Below are 26911 nucleotides of genomic sequence, written 5' to 3'. Positions count from 1 at the left end.
GCCTTCCACTGTGCATACTACACTCTCCCCTGCTAGCCTCAAGTCCGCCCCAGACTTGCTCACCAGGCTACAGTCCAACGAGTGCGTACCGGGGTACCTGCGTCCACTTTTGACACCAATGTAGCGAACTCGGTTAACACAGGCAGGTGCTTCACACAGGGTGTGGCAATCCACACACAGGCAGAGGACAGACGTGAACCCGGGACCTCTCGCACTAAAGCATAGCGCCGATAGCACTGTACAAAAGAGCATATCTAAACTTAATATATATATATATATATATATATATATATATATATATATATATATATATATATATATATATATATATATATATATGTATTAAATGTTTAGATATGACTACTGTGAGATATAAAATGTCTTAATAAGAAACTCGTATTTGACATACTCCCATTGTGATCCAAGGGCATGTAACAGTTGTGTTTTTGGATTGATTCTTAGATTTCAGGAAGGCATCAATCCGTCAATCCCCACTTACTTTTCTTTGGTTATCTGTATGCGTTTTTTAAGTTAATTATGGACCAGTTTTGAGTTCCTGTTCCAGGCATTTTCTTTTCCTTGGACAGATTCCGTGGAGCAGAGAAGCTAGAATCCTACTATGTTCTTGGTGTATTTGTTCAGTCTGGCTGCTAAAATTTTAAATCAGGGTTGGTCACAGCTGTGTCTGTGTTGTTTGAATCTTGTGGAAACTGGTTTGCATTACTGTTGGATGGCCATCGAGGGGTTCAGATGTTACCATTAATTGGTCACTTTGCTTGACGAGACGACATCAATTTTCTTTATTCATTCTTTTGTAATGCTTTCCATTCTTCACCTAACGTTTAGATTTGGCATGCTTTTATAAACACCAAACACACTGAAGAAAACGTCTTGCTAAAATTTTAGTTCCCTGGATTAAAATGTATGTTTATTTATTTATTTATTAAATACTCCGGTGCCCTTGGTGTACCTTTCTGGAAATCCTGTATTCTGGGGAAAGGAGTTATATTTTTAGTAAAATCTGGGAGGATGGTTTACTTTCTGTGGGTGTGTCAGGCATTGGTTGTGAGAAGGAATAATCTTTTTTTTTTTTTTTTAAGACGTGAACTCGGTCCATGTGTAGTTGATCTGTGGTTGTATAATCTTTAATGCTCCATACAGCATATTCACACAGAATATTCACACAGGCAAGGAACTGGTTTAAGAAGACTATTTGAAAATGACAGTTCAGGCAATCTTGAAACCTGCCAGCTCAGGGGAGCTAACACTTAAAGCAGGTGCACTCCTTTTTAAAACACTGAAAACTGAGGAAGATGTACTTGTAAAAACAAAAACAAAAAAAGAAACATGGTACTGAAATCCACATAGCTATGTAACAGAGCTTACAATCTTTTCTCTATAATGTACCATTTTATTCTCAATTCCCTTAATTCAGATGACATTTTACAAAAACTACAGACCATATCAAACAAAACTTTAAGGACTGGTTTTATCTTTATTTTTATGTTTGATCTCTAGCTAAAACTGTTATTTGGAAACTGAAAATAATCCTTCTCTTTAAAAAAAAATCAAAAAAAAATCCTTAAAACAGCTATAAGAGAATAAGGTCCTATATCTACAGTCACTAGTTTAAATATTTGTTCATTTGATTTTTTCAAACAACTAAAAGGTTGCACATTTTCAGGCTATTTTACTAGTTGACTAATTGCCACCTCCAAAATGATTTTTGTAATTACGGCTCACACATGTTTTACAAAAAAGAAGTTTCCAGAACACTCTGGGGACCCATTGAGAAACCTTTGCGGATGCCAGCTTGAGAGCCGACACTCTAAAGGACCCCCTTTCTGTTTGTCTTTTGGCCTGCAGGTATATCCGTACTATGTACCTGGGCATTCAAAGCCGGCGGCAGAAGGAACACCAACGCCGCTTCTACTGGGCCATGATGTACGAATATGCAGACGTCAACATGCTGCGCCTCCTGGAGACCTTCCTGGAGAGCGCCCCACAACTGGTGCTACAACTCTGCATAATGATCCAAAAGAACCGGGCTGAGACACTACCGTGTAAGGGGAGCTGCTTCGCTCCATACCTGGAATAGGGAAAGTGGGCCGTGCTGATTGTGCTTGGGGAAGACGAAGGGGCGTTTGGGGGCAGACAGGCTTTTAGTTTAAAAACACCTCTCCCAAAATGTTTTCTAGAAAACACAATATGCTGACATGTTTACATACATATGTATGTGTGTGTATAAACATGTCAGCATAACTTCATAATGTAGATACATTTCTCACATCTTTGACAACGCTGATGGCACAGCTATCAACATGATGGTATCTGTGGAAAAGAAGGCTCAGTGTGTGCACATAAAGGGAAAGAAAAGCAGTGAAAATATGTTCTAAAACGAAACCGCGGCAGATAGTTTAAAAGACAAATTATAGAAACTAAACAAATAACTTTAAACAGAGCAACCACTATTCATTTAGACTACTATCAATTAAAGGTATTCATAAAGTGCTTGTACGTTTCAGAGCTTGTTCAGTAGTACATCGTGTTTTATTATATTAGCGTGATATGTAGCTGTGTAAGGCATTGAGGGAGATCAGAGCAGTTTTTTTTTAATCTAAAGTTTAGAAAAGCAATATGTTATTAATTTGGCAAAGAGCAGGTAAGAATGAGGAATTCATTGCAGTTAATTAAACAGGTTAATTAAAAATAATCTAAGTCCATGTGAATGCTTTCTACCGCTGCATTGTAATCAATAACTGAAGTTGATTTGCATTAAAGTGAACAATCAGTTCCAAAGTCAGTCTACAGTATTTAAATAAAATAATAAATAAGAAGAAATCACTCCAGTGTGCTGCAACTTCAGGGAACTATTTCTTAGATGAACATTCAAATTTTAAAGTTAAGCGATGGCCACTAAACACAGCACAACATATTATTTATTTATTTAGCAGACGCCTTTATCCAAGGCGACATCTATATTTGGAAACACATTGACTGTATTTACTGTGCTTAATGTAGCCCCTCACCAATACTTTGTTTTCTTTTTTTATTCCACCCATTTTGTTGACTTTGGTTATAGGTATGGTTCTAAGAAGTAAAGGGCAATCTTTGTATTATAAATTGGTAAGGAATACTGCCCCAGTAGTCATGTGTTTTTTGTGGGAGGCTTGCTTTAAGGTTAGGTTGTTGGATTTTCCAGTGTCTGGTTAGGCTATTTCCAAGTAGTGTATGTGCCATGCCACCTGGTCCGAACTGATCATTCAGTTCTTGGCATTAGTAGTCAGCCAAAATAAAACTCAACTGGGTTCATATGTAAAGTATTTAAACAAATTCACCTGGAGGTCTGTTTGCAATAATGAAGTAAGTACTGGTAGCTCCACTGATGTATTTTTTGTAGTTTTCTTTAACCCTCCCAATGTTTTGGGAGAAGTACTCCTCTTGCTGGTCAACAAATACATACAAATTTGTAATTTACTACATAATAGATGCATTCATCGATTCTAAGGATTAAGATTAATGATTTGATACATGATCCAGTATGTTGATATATATATATATAAATCTGTTATAACAATCCTCTATGTAAAATATGAACAAATAAATTGTTTGTATATTCTCTTATCTTAAGGGGCAGATATCAGAGTTATCCTAACAAATGTGTTCTTGTTGTTTAGATTCATTTTCTGTTTCAGTTATCACACCCTGGTGACTTTATAACTCAGCTCCTAATGGGGTTTAAGAAATACTAATTTTGCTCAGTGATACATTGGGGGTGATGTACAAAGTGAAACCACCATAATGCTGCCATAAATTGTATTTAGAAGCCGCTAAAAATGCGGTGTGTATTTAAAAGAGCATGAATTGGGTGTGATCTGGATACTAAGTGGGTGCAAACATTATAATGTGATGTAAGGATTTTGCCTTGCTCTTAGGCAATTGCTGACCCTCCAAAAACTTTACACCTTTTCTTACAAGGTGCAAACCATTGTAGAAGCGAGTAATTAAGAGTTGTATAAAAGCACACACCTGCAGACACCTGTCCTAGGCTTCAGAGAGGCTGCTGTGGTATACTTCCTGATTCGGTGACACTTGGCTCTTGTTGAGGAGAGGCAGGAACATGTTCAGAGGAGAAGGGCAAGACGAAGAAGACCCTGCATATTCAATCCCTGGGTCACTTTGTTTGGGATGCTGGAGGATGTGGTGGTAAAGCGTTACCGTCTCACTCCGCAGGTCATCCTTGACCTCAGTATTTGAGGGATGAGCTAGACCCCGGGGTCACTCTAGGGACCGCTATCCCTGCACATGTGAAAGTGCTGTGTTCTCTGCACTACTTAGCCTCTGGTTCCTTTCAGACCACAGTTGGAATGTCTGGAGGTATAGCCCAATTCACCTTTTCCAGAGTGCTAGGCAGATTTCTGGATGTCATGCTAAAAAGTGCAGCCCAATACATATTGTTTCCTAAGGATACTAGCATAACTGATGATGGCTGAGGCTTTTCTAAACAACTTCGTTTCATGCTGTGACCTCAGCTCCTTCTTAGAAAACTTTTCTTTTCCGTGCTTCAAGAGGACTTTGCTGCCCTTCCTCTGCCATTTTGTATTTTCAGGCTCCACAAATGTCATACAGGGACTATTTCTGTACTTCGACAAGTGCAGCCGTTAAATAGATCGATGCGCTCATTGAGACCCTCATTATCATAATTGTGGATCATTAATTGTGTGTGTGTGGAGTAATTTGCATTGCTATTAAGCTTACATCGGGCGCAGTGCAAAATAATTCCCTGGCCACAATGCAACCTGAATTTTGCATCCGCAATTATTTGCACTGCGCCTATACTTGCATCACCCCCAGTATGTCTTACTGATGTATTTCTTATATGCACTAGGGACAGTGTTACAGGGGGACAGGTCAATGTTACACTTTGGTGGACCTGATATGTACTTTAAGTAGGGTTACCATATGGCTCCAGATTAACCGGTCGCTTTGAGACAGACCGGGATTTCAAAATTCCCCCTAAATTGAAAGTAATTCACGTATAAATGAGCTCCACCTTTGCTGAGATTAATCCTACTGTGGTGGAATTGCTTGGGCGCAGCAAACAATTCACACTGATCAGCTGCTTCTGATCAGATCTTAATGAACGAATAGCTAATTTATCGATAGAGCAACGAGATGATGATGAAATTGTATTTGCAGAATAATATGGGCGATTGAATTTTAACAAACAGAAAAAAATAGCGACTGGCTGCAATTCATTCTTGCTATAATACAATTATTTGACGCGCATGCGGGTATTTAAGCACCATTATTAATTGTAGCTAAGGATGGTTCATTTACACCTTCATTTATTTCAATTTAGGGGCAAGTTTGAAATCCCGTTCTGTCTCATAGCGTCCGGTTAATCTGGAGCCACATGGTAACCCTACTTTAAGGTTAAATGCCATTCTATTGAGGACACCTGTGTGCTTTAAAAAGTCACCAGGATTTGATGTCTAAGACACAAAATTATACAAAAGAAAACCAAAATGGTGGAATTCCCAGCATCCTGTGATAAGAATATAATTAAAATAAATATTAAAGGATGTAAAATTGCATAAAATAGATTGCTAGGTTGATAAAGTAAAAACATAAGATTTATGAATATGAAAAAAAATCCCCAAACCTAGCCTTAATCTCGATTTGAAATACAAATCCAACATGTCCAACAGTCATCCCTTTCTCATTTGGTAAGCCTGATATCGATCACAGCAAAATAAAACAAGCACAGTTTACTCTTTGTCAAAATCCAGGTGTTTTGTCTGCTGTTTTAAATTCGAGCTTATTAAATCAAACTAGTACTGTAGTTGCATTTAGAAAAAGAAAACTAAAGCTATATATAATGTCCAAAGCGTTTAGCTTTTCAAGGGCACACAAAGCAAAAGCCCTCCCACCTTAAAAAAAAAACACACACATATATTTGGTGCAAAGGTCAACTAAAACAGCAACCACTCCGGGCATTAGGAAACTGACAGATATATTAATAGATTCCAAGAAGGTGGGAAGAAATAAAACTAGCTGAGAGACGTGACCATGAAGAAAGGTATCGTCCGCTGCAGATGCAGATGCAGATGCATGCTCAAATGAGAAGAGACGAAAGAGAGCACAAACTTCGTTTGTTTGGGCAGATGCTTTCTAACTCCCAAAGCACGAGTACCCTGGTTCAAGCACCACAATTTCCTGCATATCAAAATATGCATTGTTTTTCTTCCCCCGCTTTTCCTCGTAGCCATCAACATTTTTTCCCATCTCAAGCACGAACCTCGGGAGCTGCTACTGTACCTCACATGGATGTACAATGGGACACGTTGACATCTTCTCCAAAATCACCAAGATATCATAGGCTTTGAGTGTAACTTTGGTCAAATATTATCAGCATACATAGGCATTTCAAAAATGGAAGTTGATTTTGGCATTTTTTATTGAAAGTTATTTAAAGTACAAGGTCAACATTTAGTTTTATTTATGTTCAAGTTCACTGTTCATGCATTTCTTTGTAAGTGCTACGTGATTTATTTAAAAAAAAAAAAAAAACGTTTTTGGATCATTTCATTAAAAAAAAAAACTAAATATAAACATATGTGTGATTGTGTTTCTTTTCACAGTTAAATAATTACTGCTTATTATTGTACCTTTACTTGGGGGCTCCCGAGTGGCGCATCCAGTAAAGGCGCTCCACGTGGAGTGCAGGATGCGCTCTATAGTCTGGACGTCGCGAGTTCGAGTCCAGGCTATTCCTTTGCCGACCGAGGACGGGAGCGCCCAGGGGGCGGCGCACAATTGGCCGAGCGCTGCCCGGAGGGAGGGAGGGTTAGGCCGGCCAGGGTGTCCTCGGCTCACCGCGCACCAGCGACCCCTGTAGTCTGGCCAGGCGCCTGCGGGCTTGCCTGTAAGCTGCCCGAGAGCTGCGTTGTCCTCCGACGCTGTAGCTCTTGGGTGGCTGCATGGTGAGCCCGCAGTGTGAAAAAAAGCGGTCGGCTGACGGCACACGCTTCGGAGGACAGTGTGTGTTCGTCTTCGCCCTCCTGAGTCAGCGCAGGGGTGGTAGCGGTGAGCGGAGCATAAAAATAATTGGCCATTTCCAAATTGGGGAGAAAATAATAAAAAAGTAACTGGCATTGACTAAATTTAAAACAAAAAATGATTGTACCTTTACACCTGCTTAGCTACATTGAGCTGAAAAGTAGTCCATACGTGCCTGCCGAATGTTAACAGCAGTACCACTACTGGGTACATCTGCATCATCTTTAAGTAAGGGTACATTTCTGTCATCATCATTTTCTTCAAGACAAGTGTCCGCCACATTCTCATTAGAAACCTCACACAAATTGTGAAGAACACAACAGGCAGCTATCTGAGTAGGAAGATTCTCGATTATGTGTCATTTCTTTTTAACAAACATCTCCACCTCCCTTTTAGCCGCCCAAATGCACCTTCGATCACACAGGCACGTTGTCAGAGCTCACGCGAGCTGATGCTTATGTGCCTGTTTTCGAATGTTTTTATTATTTTTTCTCGTCTATATAAATTGTCACTGAATAAATTTATACTTGTTTAAGACCAAGGTATGTATGTACCTTTACAAACAATTTGCAATGTGTTGCCTGACCTTTTCTGTTAACATGCAGTTAAATTCCCTCCAAAGAACATATGTTTGTTTGTCTATGTGTATAGCTGAAATTTATATTTACAAAATCAACATTTATTAGCCTACATTTGGAAATAGGTGTCCATCTTCTCCTTGTTGGTACAGGGGAGAATTGGCAAGACTTTTAGCACCATGCACTCTGCCTGGCCATACAATGTGCAGATTGGTAAACCTAAAAAAAAAAAAAAAAAAACAGTACATTACAGCAACAAATAACAATAATATTATTTTAAAAAAATCATAAAAAAAACTAGAACAGTAGCAATATGGTGGAAAAAAATATTAAAGAAACAGCCATATAGATTAAACAAGTCTTTAGCAGTAAAATAGGAAGTTAGCTGTAACATGAAAACAAATAAACAACAAACAAAACAGCACTTAGGGACCAAAAAGTATTTAGCATTAATATTAAAGTTACCTTTTAAGGATTATACAAGTTCTTAATACATTAAAGCTTAATTACCCTTTGTGTAATTTTGTGTAATCTGCTTGGAGTGACTATTTGCAGTAAACAGTTTTTTTTGTAAATATTATTTTACGAATGGCAATATAACATTTGTAGCACACTACTTTCTAGCAATTAAGGTTAGATTTAAAAAAAAAAACAACTTTTGCTTACCGGTACTGCTGGTCACGTACGGCTTGCATAACAATCGAATAAAAACCCTTCCGGTTGTAATAGTCGGCATGAAAGTTCTCCCGGTGCAATTATCGGTATATGTGTACTATGGACTGCCCCTGCACATTGTGGAAACCCACGATTTTATTCAAAGCCATCCACAACTTCACAGAGACGCTGTCCAGATGGAAATCGGGGATAGATTGGTAGTAAAACTTCTACAGTCGCCTCACATGTTTCCCTCGTACTAGAACAGGCAGTATTCTTGGCTTTGCCAAATAAATGGCCAATGGTCCTGAACTCGCAGTTCATTGCCAGCCGCCACAGAGTCACGACTACTTTCAACTTCACGCTCAGGGCAGACCTAAACCGAGAGTCACTCTTATGAAGCTTGGAATGGAGATGGTGGCACAACAACTCAAATGTGTCCTTGCTCATCCGAAAATTCTACAGGCAGTCGTCTGTGGTCAAAGTGTTTTTGATAATTCGTCACTGCCAAAAATAACTACTAAACCTTCTTTCGACCACACGCTTCACTCATTAAGGAATCCATGCACCATATCCATTGTTACAAATGTTTGCCATTGCTGTTTTCACCATCTCCAATCAGTCGCCGAGCCATCCAAAAAATGCCTCCCTTAAGCAAATTCGCTTGTATGCTGCGTCTAAATATCCAACACGATCGTTTCTTCCTTCATAAGCCGACATCAGCATACTCAAATAAACCCGTATTTTATGAAATCGAAAGAACATGAACAACGTTCCAAAATACAGTGTCCATCTTTGTTTATGTTTACTTTCAACTCTTCTCATCACGCTATTCCAGTATTTGAGTCACGTGTTTAGGTTTGTTGTTAATCCTTCCCAACAAACAATTCACCACATTTTAGGCCTGCTTTTCAGTCACATATGTGACCTTGCAAAGGCGCCTTAAAAACACAAATGTGAATGGGGTTGCAAACCTAAATATAGGGTCAATGTCATGGCTGAAAATCCGGTTTCGCATAAGTAGTTTGTACTGAATGGGACCAACATTTTCAGTGCTGCAGAAGAAGCAGTGCTGTATTCATCGGAACACTCACACCAAAATGTCTCCAGTGGCATTTCACTGAACTTGGTTCTGAGGGAGCTGTCTGATGAACGTTAGGTTACTTACCGTAACCCTGGTTCCCTGAAAGAGAAGACGACCACCAACATTAAGTATGGGATATTCCCTGCCCTAGAGATAGGTAATACTGAGCTCTCTATATCAGAGCGGCCCCTTCCTGTGATGACGCACTCGGTCCCGCCTACCGAGGGTACAAAACCGTCACTCACTAGAAGATCTCCCTCTTTTTCCACCGAACCCGTGAGGGCGACCGGAGTGACCTCATGGTTGGTGGTCGTCTTTTCTTTCAGGGAACCAGGGTTACGGTAAGTAACCTAACGTTCCCTTTCAAGTTGAAGACGACCACCAACATTAAGTATGGGATAATGTATACCAGAGCTGTCGTGAGGGAGAAGGAATGGCAGCATATGAGGGACGCACAAGCGCTGTCTAACCTAGAGGTTAGCGGTGTGAACTTACACCCTCAAGGACCCTTGTGCCCACAGATGGCACAGCAGGATCTACCACATTAGCGCGGTAGAATCTGGTGAAAGTATGCGGCATAGCCCAGCTAGCCACAGTACAAATCTCAGGCATCGAAGCGCCCCTAAAAAGGCCCCCGATGTAGCCAACCCTCTAGTCGAATGCGCAGCTACTCTGCCAGGTGGGGGTAACCCAGCACCATCATATGCAGTCAACACCGTGTCTGCAATCCAGTGCGACAGATGCTGCTTAGAGAGGGGCTGTCCCAAGGTCTGTGTACCATAACAAACAAAAAGCTGATCCGATTTACGCAAAGCTTTCGTCTTAAGTTCATAATACCTCAGTGCCCGCACTGGGCAGAGGAAATTTAGTTTCTCATCCTCCTGTGAAGTAAATGGTGGCGGGAGAAAAGACCCAAGTTCCATAGAGTGGTTAACATGAAAAGCTGTGATCACCTTGGGGAGGAAAGCGGGGTTGGTGCGCAGCGAAACTCTGCTTCCATCCTCCCACACACGCATGCAGGAGCTGTGGACAGACAGCGCCTGCAGCTCACTGATCTGCTTAGCAGAGGTGATAGCCAAAAGGAAGGCTGTCTTCATAGACAGGTACTTCAGCTCTATGGAGTCTAAAGGCTCAAACGGGGCCTTTGTAAGAGCCTCCAGTACAATGTTAAGGCTCCACTCAGGAAGAACAGTCCTCCTAGGAGGATGTAATCTCTGTGCGCCTTTAAGAAAGCGCGTAGCCAAAAAATGCGCACCCGGAAACCTAGAATCTACGGGGGCATGACAAGCAGATATAGCTGCCAGATACACTTTCAGCGTGGAAGGAGACCTTCCAGCATCAAACAGTTCCTGCAGGAACTGCAATATAACTGGCATCGGGCAAGTAACGGGGTCATGGCTCCTAGCCAGACACCGGGCTTGAAAACACTTCCACTTGTAGGTATAAACTGACCTAGTGGAGTCTGCCCTAGCGTTCTGCTTAGTGCTCACAACCGCGTCCGACAGCCCCAAGGCTAGCCAGCGGTCCCTTTCAGGGGCCAGACCCACAACTGGAACCTACCCGGATCCGGGTGCCAAAGGGAGCCCTGTGCCTGAGTGAGGAGATCCAGGCAAAGCGGGTTCTCCCAAGGCTGGCCGTCCAGCAGCTGGCACAGGGTCGCAAACCATATCCTCCTGGGCCACCTGGGGGCCACTAGAAGAAATGACGCTTTCTCTGACCAGACTTTCTCCAGGAAAGCCAGGAGCAACGGTATAGGAGGAAAAACGTACAAAAACGCTTTGGGCCAAACGTGAGCTAGGGCCTCTACGCCTAGTGGACCGCCTGAGCGATGGAGGGTGTACCATAGGGGGCAATGTGTCGTCTCCGCTGAAGCAAACAGATCGACCTGCACCTTCCCGAACTGTTCCCAAATGCGCTCCACCGTCTGGGGGTGGAGACGCCACTCTGACGGATGCGGACCTCTCCTGGAGAGGAGATTCGCTGCCAAGTTCACCACTCCCAGAATGTGCGTCGCCTGCAGGGACAGCAGGTTGGCTTGGGCCCATACTAATAGCCTGAAGGTTATGCGATGTAACCCCGGAGACCGAAGGCCTCCCTGGTGGTTGATATACGCTACTAATGGTGTGCTGTCCATTCGGATCAGCACATGTGCACCGCTCAGCACTGGAAGAAAGTGCTGGAGAGCCAGGAACCCCGCCCAATTCCAGCATGTTCACGTGCAGGGGTGCCCAGCAGTCCGGCCAGGATCCGCTGACTCCCCTGACCTGTCAGACTGCTCCCCAGCCATGGCTGGAGGCATCTGTTGTCACCACTTGGCAATTCAATATTACTCCCATTTGCATCCCTCTGCGCAGGTGAGAGGGAACCCTCCACCAGTGTAGGGCCGCTGAGCATGTGCGAGACACAGTCAACCAGCGGTGTCTGTCGCGTTTGGCATTGAGATGAAACACATTGAGCCACGCTTGCAGCGGGCGCATGCAAAGCCTCTTGTACTAGCCTACAGATGCCTTGACCAGACTGCACCCAGCTACCTCCAGACCCTCATCTCTCCCTACACCCCCACTCGACCTCTCCGCTCCGCCTGCACTAGAAGACTAGCTCTACCTACGCTACGCTCCCCTGCCTCCAGAGCCCGCTCCTTCTCCACCCTTGCTCCGCAGTGGTGGAATGACCTTCCTACAGATGTCAGGACTGCCCAGTCCCTGACCACATTCCGGCGCCTCCTTAAGACTCACCTCTTCAAACAGCACCTGTAGAACTCCTCTGTTTGTATCCTAGGACACTATCACCCTTCATGTAAATGTGCTTTATTTTGCTCTTATCTACCCCCTATTTTATTATTATTATTATTATTATTATTTATTTCTTAGCAGACGCCCTTATCCAGGGCGACTTACAATTGTTACAAGATATCACATTATTTTTTACATACAATTGCCCATTTATACAGTTGGGTTTTTACTGGAGTAATCTAGGTAAAGTACCTTGCTCAAGGGTACAGCAGCAGTGTCCCCTACCAGGGATTGAACCCACGACCCTCCGGTCAAGAGTCCAGAGCCCTAACCACTACTCCACACTGCTGCCCATTTTACTGCATTTAATCCTGTACTTCAGAATACTGTAATCTGCCAAGTGTTTAACCTGTAGTACTTTGTATTTAATCACATCCTGATGTAACTATCACTATTTAATCATATCCTGATGTAACTATCACTATTTAATCATATCCTGATGTAACTATCACTATTATCTGCTGTATTATTTAATTGTGGTTTGTCACACTTGTACTTTGCTTGAACAAAAGTTATTGTATTTCTTGCTCTTATTGTATTACTTGTATTGTAACACTTGAAATGTATTTGCTTACGATTGTAAGTCGCCCTGGATAAGGGCGTCTGCTAAGAAATAAATAATAATAATAATAATACACGCATTGCATTGGAGTCCAGCCGGAGCCCCAAATATGTGGTGCATTGCACTGGTGCGAGCCGACTCTTTGCATCGTTCAAGGCTAAGCCCAGTCTGACCAGATGCTCTGTCACAATTGCCGTGTGGGCTAGAGCTCCCTCTCGAGACAGGGAACAAATCAACCAGTCGACGAGATATTTCAAAACTCTGATCCCCTGCAGCCGCAGGGGAGCCAATACAGCCAGTACAGTCTACGCACTTTGAAAACGTACGCGGAGCTAGGGAGAGCCCGAACGGCAACACAGCAAACTCATACGCACTTCCTTGAAAGGAAAACCGCAGGTATTTCCTGTACTCTGGACGAATGGGGATATGAAAGTATGCGTCCCGCAAGTCCACATTTGTGAACCAGTCGCCCGGCCGGACAGACTGGAGGATGTGATGGTGTGTCAGCATTCGGAACCTCCTTTCTTTCAGAAACCTGTCCAAGAGCCTCAGATCTTAGATGGGGCGATCCCCTCCATCTCTTTTTGGTACCAGAAAGTATCTCGAGTAGTACCCCTCCTCCTGGGAGATGCGGTCTACTCGACGAATGGCTTGCTTGCGCAGCAAGGCGGCCACTTCTTCTTGAAGTACCGAGGCCTGCGAGGGGTCAGTTATGAAGGTGTTTATAACACCCCGAAAGGGAGGAGGTCCTGAGTGAAACTGAAGCGCATAGCCGGTTTGCACGGTAGCGAGTACCCAGGTATCTGTGGTGCAAGTGCGCCAGTATTGCAGCTGTTGTGCCGAAAAGGGGGTCTGAGGCCGCCAGCCTTCAGGGGCCCTGCTGGGGCTGCTGGGGCTGGGGCTGAGCAGCTTGGGGTAAGCGTGTAACGTGCTGGACCTGAGGACGACCCCTGAGATGCTGGTACGTGGATCGACCACGGCCTGCATTTCCTTTACCTGCTGGTTGGGCTCTGTTACCCTGAATGCGATGCCTTAGGTCACCCCGTGGGGCTGTAGGGACTGGAACCGTTCTGGTGACAGTTTGAGTCTGGGGAGCCAGCCAAGGGGAGGGAGCAGCGCAGCCACCTGACGGGAAGCCTCTCGGTCTCGAAGAGATTTCTGCAGAATCTCTTCCACAGCTGGCCCAAACGTATGCCCCGGGGATATGGGCGCATCCAGCAGCGCAGCTTTATCTGCGTCAGGGACCCTGGCCTGTGACAGCCACAGCTGTCTACGCGCCACAACTAATCCCGCCAGGTTTCGGCCCAGGGCTTGCCCCTGCAGGCTGGAGATCTGCAGCAGTGTATCCGACAGGAGACGCAGTTCCGAAGCCACCGGCTCCGGGAGCGGGGCCTCGTGCAACACTCCATCCAGATACGCAGTCAGCACACTCGCTGTGTTAGCCAAGTGGGTTGCCTGAGCCCCTGCTGTGTACGCTCGCTTTAGATGCGTCTCTGTCACCCTGCACTGAGGGTTAGGACACACTGGGTCTCTAGCGAGCCCCCCCACCGGCGGGGCCCTCACCAGGGCTCCGATGGTGAAGTCTATTGGTGGAAACCCCGCCAGGCCAAGCTTGTCCGCGCCCTCCAAGGAGGAAAGCGGTAACGCCTGCTTGGAGACACTAGGGGCCGAAGCTGGTCTATCCCAGGAGGAGCGCACTTCCTCCACAAAGTATGGGAAGGCTGTGAAACACTGCGGGCGGGGAGCCAGCACCTGCGTCCGGAACACGGAGCAGCGCGGCTGTGCCGCCGATGTTCAGGGAACCTGCAGGAACGCTGCAGCACGTTCCATAAGAGCCGAGACCGAGCTTGGCAACGGGGTGGAATTGGCTTCTGACACACACTCAGAGCCGGGTTCCTCCTCTGTAAGGGTGTTCCCCACCTGCATATCATAGGAGAATGAAGCTGCATCACCGGAGGCGGCTATGGACAGCACGTCCTCCTGTGCCAGTTGGGGCGAGCATTCCCACCCTCCTTGCGCTCCCTGCGGGGAGGGGGGATATGGTGCTTGGGGCTGCAGCGGAGCCTGGGCAGGGGCCGATGCTGTGGTCTGTTTGGACAATAGCTCCAGGACCTAGGCCATCTGGGCCTTCAGGTCCATAATGTCCCTTGCCTGCTTAGAGCATTTACCCACTTTGCGGCTGGAGACGGCGAGCGGTTACGCTGCGCACTCGGGATGTCAGGTAGGGAGTCCAGGGGCGCATCGTCGGGGGAACCAAAGGCTGCCGATGACCCCACCACGTAGGATGCAGAGCTCTCCTTTCTAGCTCTCTCCAGACGAGCCTCTTTCACCCTAGGCTGAAAAGCCTCGCAGACGCTGCAAGTCACATCCCTCTCAAGGGCCAAGGTGAGGACGCTACGTAAAGTGCGTACCCAGACCGCGTGGTCAACACACACACATGGTCAGTGCGCAGCGTGTACCGGGGGGGACAGAGGCCGAAGCCGCGGTGGGTGAAGTTTTTGTCAAGCAAAAATTACAGTTTATAAGAAGGAAGGAAAGGAGAGAGAGAGAGAGGGAGAGAGCACACCGAACGCACATGAACCGACACACCGCAGCGGTCAGGTTTGGCCGGCGACTCCGCTCGGACGGGGATACGGTAGTACCTAGCCCCAAGGAAGGGAGAGTGGCTGGGTCACTCGACAGCGGGGATATGGCAGGCCTAACCCCGAGGAGAATCCTTGTGTAGCTCTCTATAGGAAAAGACAACTCACTCGCGGGTGGCTGCACAGACAGACGCTCACATACAACAGACAGCAAAGAGAGAGCAGCCCACCAAGGGGGGCTGCTGAAAGACAGAAAGACAAAAAACTCGGTCTTTTTCAAGAGTCATTGATTCTAGGAAAACGGCAAGCCAGCTTTCAGCACAAATGCTAGGAACTACAACCTACCCGAATCGACTCGAGGGCTCTTCCTATCAACATGCTCAGTTCTAGACACAGAGGTCCTACCTTACCGTTTTTGAGAAGGAAAAAGAGGGAGATCTTCCGGTGAGTGACGGTTCTGTACCCTCGGTAGGCGGGACCGAGTGCGTCATCACAGGAAGGGGCCTTCGGCAGCTCTGATATAAAGAGCTCAGTATTACCTACCTCTAGGGCAGGGAATATCCCATACTTAATGTTGGTGGTCATCTTCGACTTGAACGGGATTCGACTTGATTTAAAAGCGATCCGTCGTTTGACAGTGTTATTTGACATTGGTATTTTTGCCAGTTTCTTGGCTTTCTGCTCTCCAAACATTTCCTTTACAATTTCAATGGCACACAGCATTATCAACTCCTCAGCAACTGATACAGCTTTAATACCTACCAAGCAGTTCCTTAGCCTTTCGATCAAAAAAATTATGTTGCTTGTTTTTATATATTTCATGCTTGGTAATTAAATGTCTCTGTAATTTGGAAGGTTTCAAACATTCATTGGAGAGTACTTGTGCACAAATTACACACTGCAGTTGAGGTATATCTCCACTTCCAGTACAAATAAAACCAAAATTCAAGTAGCTGTCTTCATATTTCCTTCATTTTGTAGGGTTAATGACGGCTATGTTTTTTACTCACAACACCACCTCCTCGCTGTTCGTCAGCCCTTACGGTTGAACTTGTTGAAGGAAGTTCTGTATCATCATTCTGTGGGGTTTGTTGTTTTGATGCTGATGGTTGAATTAAAAATGTATCCATATCTGCTATTTATTGTGTGTGTTTCCAACGATTTTTCCTCTGCTTTGTAATCTGTGATGTTCCCGCTGAAATAGCTTTATTACTCCATACGTAATCCGAGAACGTGTTACATAACCTGAGAATGTGTTCATTTCTGTGCATGCTTATGACATGCTGAAGCTATTTGGTTTCAGCTTGTCATAAGCATGCAGTAAAAATAACACATGCTCTGGTTTATTTTTGGAGGACCCCTTGAAACCTTCTCAAGGTCCCCTACGGGGCCACGGACCCCCGGTTGAGAACCCCTGAAAAAGACTACACCCAAAACCAGGGATCATCTGAGAGAGTGGACTACCTTAATAGCCAGGATACCCAGGATATAAAAAACTCACCATCATCCAGTATCCTGCAGCAGTACTGTAAGTAAGTACTGTAGCTGCACAGATGTGTTTTCTGTGGTGGTGTATTGGAGGAAAGCGTATTTTCTCAGGATTTTACAGCATGTGATGCATCGCCCTTTTGCAACACTGAGGAACACAGGCTAGCATGAAAGTGCAATTGATCCCTATACCACTGTAGACTCACAGAGCAAACACATTTAGAGGGGTTAGTTTCTATACACAAGGAGTTGGGAAAGGGGACTTTACAGATTCACAAATTACCTGAAATAATAGTTTTAATAATTTAATAATTTGGAAAGGCTCTTACGTTTCTCAAAAACCAGGTTATTGCATTATGAATGTATAGAAATGGGGGTATATTTAATGGTTTGTTTAGGGTTACCATATGTCTCCAGATTAACCGGACGCTTTGAGACAGACCGGGATTTCAAAATTCCCCCTAAACTGAAAGTAATTCACGTATAAATGAGCTCCTCCTTTGCTGAGAATAATCCTGCTGTGGTGGAATTGCTTGGGCGCAGCAAACAATTCACACTGATCAGCTGCTTCTGATCAGATCTTAATGAACGAATAGCTAATCTATCGATAGAGCAACGAGATGATGATGCGATTGTATTTGCAGAATAATATGGGCGATTGAATTTTAACAAACAGAAAAAAATAGTGACTGGCTGAAATTCATTCTTAGTATAATACAATTATTTGACGAGCATGCGGGTATTTAAGCACCATTATTAATTGTAGCTAAGGATGGTTAATTTACACATTCATTTATTTCAATTTAGGGGCAAGTTTGAAATCCTGTTCTAAGAACATAAGAACATAAGAAAGTTTACAAAACGAGAGGAGGCTATTCAGCCCATCTTGCTCATTTGGTTGTTAGTAGCTTATTGATCCCAGAATCTCATCAAGCAGCTTCTTGAAGGATCCCAGGGTGTCAGCTTCAACAACATTACTGGGGAGTTGGTTCCAGACCCTCGCAATTCTCTGTGTAAAAAAAGTGCCTCCTATTTTCTGTTCTGAATGCCCCTTTATCTAATCTCCATTTGTGACCCCTGGTCCTTGTTTCTTTTTTCAAGTCAAAGAAGTCCCCTGGGTTGACACTGTCTATACCTTTTAGGATTTGGAATGTTTGAATCAGATCGCTGCATAGTCTTCTTTGTTCAAGACTGAATAGATTCAATTCTTTTAGCCTGTCTGCATACGACATGCCTTTTAAACCCGGGATAATTCTGGTTGCTCTTCTTTGCACTCTTTCTAGAGCAGCAATATCCTTTTTGTAACGAGGTGACCGGAACTGAACACAATATTCTAGGTGAGGTCATACTAATGCATTGTAGAGTTTTAACATTACTTCCCTTGATTTAAATTCAACACTTCTCATAATATATCCGAGCATCTTGTTAGCTTTTTTTATAGCTTCCCGACATTGTCTAGATGAAGACATTTCTGAGTCAACATAAACTCCTAGGTCATTTTCATAGATTCCTTCTTCAATTTCACTATCTCCCATATGATATTTATAATGCACATTTTTATTGCCCGCATGCAATACTTTACACTTTTCTCTATTAAATTTCATTTGCCATGTGTCTGCCCAATTCTGAATGCTGTCTAGATCATTTTGAATGACCTTTGCTGCTTCAACAGTGTTTTCCTCTCCTCCTATTTTTGTGTCGTCTGCAAATTTAGCGAGTTTGCTTACTCTACCAGAATCTAAATCATTAATGTAGATTAGGAATAGCAGAGAACCTAATACTGATCCCTGTGGTACACCACTGGTTACCTCACTCCATTTTATCATCAGTACTTTCTGTTTTCTACCTGTTAACCACTCCCTAATCCATGTGCATGCATTTCCTTGAATCCCTACTGCGTTCAGTTTGAGAATTAATCTTTTATGCGGGACTTTGTCAAAAGCTTTCTGGAAATCTAAATAGACCATGTCGTATGCTTTGCAGTTATCCATTTTCAATGTTGCATCCTCAAAAAAGTCAAGTAGGTTAGTTAGACATGATCTCCCTTTCCTAAAACCATGCTGGCTGTCTCCCAAGGTATTGTTACCATATAGGTAATGTTCCATTATGGATCTTATTATAGTTTCCATAAGTTTACATATAATAGAAGTCAGGCTTACTGGTCTGTAGTTACCTGGTTCGGTTTTGTCTCCCTTTTTGTGGATCGGTATTACGTTTGCTATTTTCCAGTCTGTCGGTACAACCCCTGTGTCAAGAGACTGTTGCATGATCTTGGTTAGTGGTTTGTAAATAACTTCTTTCATTTCTTTGAGTACTATTGGGAGGATCTCATCTGGCCCAGGGGATTTGTTTATTTTAAGAGCTCCTAGTCCCTTTAACACTTCTGCCTCTGTTATGCTAAAGTTATTTAAAATTGGATAGGAACAGGTCGACATGTGGGGCATGTTGTCCGTGTCCTCCTTTGTAAAAACCTGTGAAAAGTAATCATTTAATATATTTGCTATTTTTTTTTCTTCATCTATGATTTTGCCATTTGTGTCTCTTAGACATTTAACCTCCTCTTTGAATGTTCTCTTGCTGTTATAATATTGAAAAAACATTTTAGAATTGATTTTAGCCCCCTTAGCAATATTGATTTCTATCTCTCTCTTGGCCTTTCTAACTTCCTTTTTGACTTGTGTTTGCCGTTCCAAGTACTCTTTCTGTGTGCTTTGTTTTTGGTCTCTTTTAATAAACTCTTTTTTCGCTGAATATTTTTTTTTAATTGATCTATTAAACCATTTTGTTTTACATTTAGATTTGTCTACTTTTGGGATGTAATTGTTTTGTGCCTCTAGTACTACATTTTTAAAAAACAGCCATCCTTTTTCTGTGGATGTTTTCTCTATTTTACACCAATCTACTTCTATTAGTCTCTGTTTCATACCTTCGTAGTTTGCTTTTCTAAAATTGTAAACCTTAGCTTTAGTTATTACTTTTGGGGTTTTAAAAATATTTCAAATGAGACCATGTTGTGGTCTGAGTTTGCCAATGGCTCTCTGATCTCTGTTTTAGTTATTCTGTCTTCATTACTTGAAAAGACTAAGTCAAGGCATGCCTCCCCTCTTGTCGGTGCCTCGACAAATTGCGTTAGGAAGCAGTCATTTGTCATTTCCACCATTTCAATTTCGTCTGTCGTGCCCCCCATCGGGTTTTCCCATTTTATACAGGGAAAGTTGAAATCCCCCATTAGTATGGCTTCTCCTTTTCTACACGAATTTCGAATGTCATTGTACAACAGATTATTTTGCTCAACGTCTGAATTTGGCGGTCTATAGCATGCTCCTATTATTATGCCTTTTGAATTTGTGTCCATTATTCTGACCCATATTGATTCTGCATTGTTTTCTTTGTCCTGATTTAACACCTGGGCTTCAAGACTATTTCTTCTGTATAGCGCTACCCCTCCGCCTCTTCTGTCCTGCCTGTCTTTCCTATATAGTGTGTACCCACTAATATTATATTCATCTCCATCACTCTCAGACAACCAAGTTTCTGTAACACCTATCACATCGTAGTTACTTGTTAGTGCAGTAGCTTCAAGTTCTAACATTTTGTTTCTGAGACTTCTAGCATTAAGATAAATACATTTAATAGTGGTCTTTCCTGAGTTGTTGCCCTTGTTTTGATGTAGTCTCCCTTCTGTTTTTTTGTTTTCTCCCCCCTTCCTTTCTAGTTTAAATGCTTCTGGACCGCCTGAAGGATCCTTTCTCCGAGTAGATTGGTTCCCTTTCTGTTTAAGTGCAGTCCGTCCCACCTGTATAGATAGTCCTTGTTGTAGAAAGTGCTCCAATGTTCAAGAAAGGTGAAGCCTTCCTGTGTACACCACGATTTCAGCCATGCATTTTGATTTTGTATTTCCAGCTGTCCATATGGTCCTTTGCAAGGCGCCGGCAGTATCCCAGAAAAGACCACAGTTTTGGTCTTGTCTTTTAATTTCCTTCCTAGCTCTCTGAATTTGTTTTGCAGGGATCTTGGCCTGTCTCTACCAATGTTGTTTGTACCAATGTGGACGACTACTACCGGGTCGTCTCCTGTTCATTCTAGGAGCCTGTCCACATTCTAAGTGATGTGCTTGACTGAGGCTCCTGGAAGGCAGCACACTGTTGTGGTAAGGGGGTCCAAACTGCGAACTGAACTTGCTGTGTTTCTCAGTATGGAGTCCCCGACAATCATGACCTCCCTTCTTTTTGCTGCCTGGCCAGCACTGTTTATAGGGTCCTGGGTGTTTCTTTCATTCTCTTGATGTTGGTTTTGGTCATCTAAATGTTGAAGTGGCTCAAATTTGTTGGATGTCTGGATTTCTGGTGGTTGCGTTTGACGAAGTTTCTTTTTTTCCCTGCTTCTGCCTATTTGAACGCAGCTGTTTTGACTCTCTTCCATCTCCCTAGTGGCTTTCAGTCTGCTAGGGGTGCAGACTTCCATGAATTGTGGGTGTGTCAGCTCCTCAGGCTCCTGTTGCTGTCTCATTTCCTCCAGCTCCTTTTCTAGCAGGCTTAATCGCTGAAGCAAGTCCTGGATCGTGCGGCACTTTACACAAACTTGGTTGAGCTCTGTTGGGTTTTCTCGGATTTCCCACATCATGCAGTTGTCACAGATTACTGACTTGAAGACCTTTTGTTTTTTTTTTGTTTTTTTGTGTAGCTTCTGCAACTGTCAGCCTGCTTTCAAACTGCTTCTAACTGTGTTGTAGTTGTCCACTCGTACTTCTCACACGATGTCGCTTCCACACGCTGTCGCTGGGAAGCCTGTCTGCCTTTGTTTGTGTTTGTGCTGCGTGCTCCGCTCCTCCCCTGTGTCCCAGAACGCCGCAGGATTTGAATCCGCTGCTCCAAGTTTCATCTTATCAGAAAAATACATGCAGCTGCAAGGCTTTAAGCTGCAATGTTTTCTGATTAAAGCAACTCCAAATTTAAAGATGTAATTCCTCCTTTCTGCTTCTAACTGCGTTGTACTTGTCCACTCGTACTTCTCACACGATGTCGCTTCCACACGCTGTCGCTGGGAGGCCTGTTCTGTCTCACAGCGTCCGGTTAATCTGGAACCACATGGTAACCCTAGGTTTGTTTATAATTTACTTGAGAATGGAGTTTGGTTTGCAAATAAGACTGCATTGTAAAGGAAGATGCTTTTTTGAAGGTCTTATGATCAGTACTGATAAAATGTGTTTGTTAGACAACCACTGAGTTTTTAAATGGTACGTTGCGGATTTGAATTATTTTATTTCATTAACCGTAATGGGGTAGGGTAATACTATGTGATAAAAATGGGACAGTTGTGTTAATGTTATCTTAAAGGAAGTGATGTTGAGTTGTTATGAGTGTTACTGCAAGAGGGAGAAATAATAAATACTTTTGTACTTTTGTACAGTTGTATATGAGAAATTGTTAAACTACAGGTTATTTTCAGTTGAGCTAAATTGTATATTCTAGAAGTACAAACCAGGTGGCACTGTCGATGGCTCAAAAGGACACCAACTCAATTACTTGATGTTGCATTTTGTCTGATATGACTACCTTCGGGTGGGTTGATCTTTCAAATGCTGGTTTTTGTTACACCAGTAGAAGGCAGACCTGCCTTTGGAGCTTCCTGGTTGAATGGACTGTGTTGTCCTGTGCCACTTGGGTCTCAAAAATAGAACCCAGATTGGCATTATAAATTCCTGAGTTACTACTACATCTAGGAAGGGGAGTCTGTATTACCTGTTGACCGTAGCACCTGTATTACCTGTTGACTGTAGCACTTCAAGAAGCTCAATAAGATGATTTATTTATTTATTTATTTATTTCTTAGCCAACACCCTTATCCAGGGCGACTTACAATTGTTACAAGATATCACATTATTTTTTACATACAATTACCCTTTATACAGTTGAGTTTTTACTGGAGCAATCTAGGTAAAGTACCTTGCTCAAGGGTACAGCAGCAGTGTCCCCCACCTGGGACTGAACCCACGACCCTACGGTCAAGAGTCCAGAGCCCTAACCACTACTCCACACTGATACTTTTTGTTTTTAACAGTGCCTTAGGAGCCTTTTAACCTTGCTTTTTCTCTATCTTTCTCTGGTTTCTTCCACTGCAGGCATGTCCTCATTGGCCTCCTTGTTCTCCCTGGCCTGGGTGCTGGCGTCCTACCACAAGCTCCTGAGGGACTCGCGGGACGACAAGAAAAGCATGAGCTATCGGGGCGCCCTGATCCACATCTTCTGGCGCCTGTTTACCATCTCCTCCCGGGTGCTTTCCTTTGCCCTTTTCGCCTCTATCTTCCATCTCTATTTCGGGATCTTTGTGGTGATCCACTGGTGCGCCATGGCTTTCTGGATCATCCACGGGGGCACTGACTTTTGCATGTCCAAGTGGGAGGAGGTCCTCTTCAACATGGTGGTGGGTATCGTTTATATCTTCTGTTGGTTCAACGTCAAGGAAGGTAGGACCCGATACCGCATGGTGGCTTACTACCTAGTGGTGCTCACCGAGAACGCCGCCTTGACGTTTCTGTGGTATTTCTACAGGGACCCTGCTGCCACTGACTCTTACGCATTGCCTGCCTTGTGCGGCGTGTTACTCAGCTTTGCCACAGGGGTGGTCTTCATGCTCCTCTACTATGGAGTGCTCCACCACACGGCCCCCCGGGCAACGATCCTGGCTAGTTCTTGCTGTGCTGAGCTTCTCTGGGGGTTGCCTTTGCCTCCCGAAGCTGAGCTCATGGCTCCCACCCCGGGGCCTAGGGGATCCCAGGCTACGCGAAGCAGAGGAGGCTCCACCGGGGAGCAGCAGGAGGAAGAAGAGGACCTGACAGCCGACACCTGCCTGCCTGTTTTCCAGGTGAGACCAACGGTGCCAACCACCCCCATGGGAAGGCCCTACCACCTCGAGGGTCCACTCATCAAAATCGACATGCCAAGGAAGCGCTACCCAGCCTGGGATGCCCACTTTGTGGACCGTAGGCTGAGGAGGACTATCAACATCCTTCAGTACATCACCCCCGCAGCAGTAGGGATCAGGTACAGAGACGGACCCTTGCTCTATGAGCTTCTTCAGTACGAGTCTTCACTTTGAAGGCGGTTTCTTTCTTTTTCTATCCCTCTGTCTGTTTCTCAATTATAACTCATTTTTGTTTGTTTTATTTGTTTTCTGGGTTTTCTTTTTTTTGCTTTTGTTTGTTGCTTTTTTTTGGTTCTTCAACTAAAGAAAGGGACCTTTATTTTCATGTTACACTGTCATAGTTCATAAGACAATGAAAAATATAAAAACTAACACAAACAAAAAAAACAGACAGAAATATTTTTTAAAACCTGCATATAAGCTTTGTTTTTTTCTGGTTACTCTGTGTATATAAGAATATGTTTTGTATGTACGAAAAGAAACAAAAATTTGTTTTTCTCTTCATTTTTCTACACACAAGATATAATGGTATTTAAATTCTATGCTTCGCCATGTGGTGGAGAGAGGTGTCTTCACCCAGGTGTTTTATATTCTAACGTAGCAGCCGTATAGCATCCTGGGAATGGTGGAGGACTGAAAAGTACTTTGCTAACTTGTCATTTGAGCAGTTAGCAAACCTCCAAACCACCACAACTGAGGCTAGCCCCCTCTAGTGTTGCATTATGATTATGTTACACAGACTGACTCAATTGAACTAAAAAGGGTAATAACCGTGATTTAATGGAGTAGTTAATTTCTTGTCCCTGTTCACTTCCTGTGCTCCAGGTATAGGAATCCTCCCTGATCATCACACTCACGTTCTGTGCTGCACGTGAGACAAGTGGGTTGTGGTGTAAACAAAAAAAAATAAGGGACCTGTGAGAAAGTTACAATGAGAAGCAAGAACTTTGCTCTGTTTTTTTCCCCCCGTTTTATAAACTCATAACAACACTGAATTGGAGAACAGGTCAGTCTGGTAGACAAGCACGTCCACTTTGTACAGAAGAAAGCACATACTTGCACAAACTGTTGTACTCGACAGTACTGGGAAAAGTTATGGAAAAACCTTTTAGTAATGTGCATTAAATGTTGTCTCAAAACTGGCTCAGGAAGCATATAAATATATACAAATATAATAAAGTAATAAATATAAAACAAATACAAAAAAAATAAAAATCTTACCTTAGAAATGGGGTACTCTGCAATAGGAGTGCAGCCCACACTGTATGGCTCTGCTGCTGAAGTGGTGAAAGCTGAAATCTGTTCCAAAAAGAGACTGATCAAGAGCCGGAAGACATTCGCTGATGATCTGGCCAAGACATCACCATCCAGATTATCAAAGACTGATTGTCTTTAATCAAAAAGATTAAGGGGCTAAAAGGAACTAGAATAATATAACATTTTATTAAAAGTTTTGGACTTCAGTGGCAGTTCATCTGAATGGCAAACAAGACTTCACAGTCCACAGCTATAGTGATGAATGGCATGGCTCTCTGAAGCTAACCTCTCCATCTCGTGAACTTGGGGTGGTGATTTGACAAGAGTCCACTCAACACCAACCAAAAAAAACAAAACAAAACTGTGTATATGGTAAATGAAAACTAGCTTGAACAGGAAGCCATAGCAGGAATTTACTTTGTTAAGGTGTTTCCATAATATTATTCCCAGTAGAGTATGGTGGAAGCGGCTCAGACATCTGTGTTCTCAAACACTCATACCCTACTCTTAAGTCAAAAATACATTTAAATGTGAGAACGTATTTTTCCATGACTGTGACATTATAGGAGAGGGCAGGTTGGTGTAGAACAAAACACAACAGTAGCTTGAAACCTTACACTGGAGGGTTATTTAGCCCATCTTCTGCTTGGTTTTATGGGTACGAAACCCTTTTTAAGTACTACTCATGACAGTAGTTTTTAGGTTACAACTGTTACTTTTGGTCTCTGTGGATTAGATCTATTTCTGAGATTAAAGTGACCTCTGCAGGTAGTGAATGGTAGTGAGGATTTGCCAAAGCTAACACAATTGGTGCTAACATTATCATCACCCATACTGTATATTATGTGTTTGACGGTTGCTCATTGTCTTGCTTGCTTTACTAGTGGTCAGTATCAGTTTCTAAATTGCTGTGTTGTCAAATGTTTGGATAGATTACCCTAGAGTAAACGTGGTTCCTTTTGTAGCCTGTGTACAAAAAGGTGACTCCGAATAACTGTTCCCAAAAATGCATCAGAATTCTTAAAATGTGTTCTTTATTAAATGACTGATTTGGCATAATGTGTGTTGTTATAATTTCTAAGGGCCCAGTTTACACTAATGGGTAAGGAATTCGTATTATGCTGTATATATTAGCTATAAAATGTTGTGCCTGGCATTACACCAATACTACTACTACTACCAATAATAATAATAATAATAATAATAATAATAATAATAATAATAATAATAATAAGGCTGCTATAATAAACATGTCAGTTGGTATCATTTACAGATTATTTCTTTTTAGTTTACGAAACCAAAGCTGATCTTATTAGCTGTGACGCGTGCAGCTTTTACAGTAATGATAAAAATAATTAAAAAAAAAAAAAAAAAAAAAAAAAACACATCCGCAGCCGTATTAAAAGAACAAAAAAGTACAGGTCCATGTTTCAAAAATATTTATAAATGCAGACAGTGCAACTGCGCTTTAGAACCCTTTGTGTCTGTGTTGTGTACGTGTGAAAAGCAACATCTCTGTCAGTGCATGCAAGTGTATTCAGTGGATTTATGTCTTCAATAGTATGTACAGTAGAAAGGGCCCTATCCCAAGGACATCTGTCTTAACTAGGGTTTCTATACATGAAACACAGAAGTGGGCTTTAAAAACAAATATACAGACCAAGAAGCACATCAAATTGTACATACAAAATATATATACATTCCATTCCTTTTCCAGAAAATGTATTTTTGAAAACAGATATTTATTCAGATTAATTCAGAAGAGAGCACAATATTTTATGGTAGTGTAGTGTGTCAACACTGGAGTGACACTAGAGTTATAATGTTTGCAAACAAGTTAGGCATTTTTACTACGTAGCACAACTACATTTAAGAGTAAATATGAAATATATGTTCATATGTATTACATTGCTTGCCTGGTGATTAGG

At 43.0% G+C, this 26911-nt stretch overlaps 1 protein-coding gene across 2 annotated transcripts in view; it reads left to right on the top strand.

The window, feature by feature from the left end:
• Nucleotides 1–26366, top strand: part of LOC117402526 (XK-related protein 6-like) — a 115652-nt gene extending 89286 nt beyond the window's left edge. For both annotated transcript variants that reach the window (XM_059023768.1, XM_034003761.2), the window contains 2 exons: nt 1867–2063; nt 22924–26366. In XM_059023768.1, the coding sequence (XP_058879751.1) occupies nt 1867–2063; nt 22924–23900 (1174 nt within the window). In that variant the 3' untranslated portion in view covers nt 23901–26366. The remainder of the gene's footprint in view (nt 1–1866; nt 2064–22923) is intronic.
• Nucleotides 26367–26911: the final 545 nt, after the last annotated feature.

The sequence above is a fragment of the Acipenser ruthenus genome, chromosome 5 (genome assembly GCF_902713425.1).
Source record: "Acipenser ruthenus chromosome 5, fAciRut3.2 maternal haplotype, whole genome shotgun sequence".
NCBI lineage: Eukaryota > Metazoa > Chordata > Actinopteri > Acipenseriformes > Acipenseridae > Acipenser > Acipenser ruthenus.
This window is presented reverse-complemented; position numbering and strand designations above follow the sequence as displayed.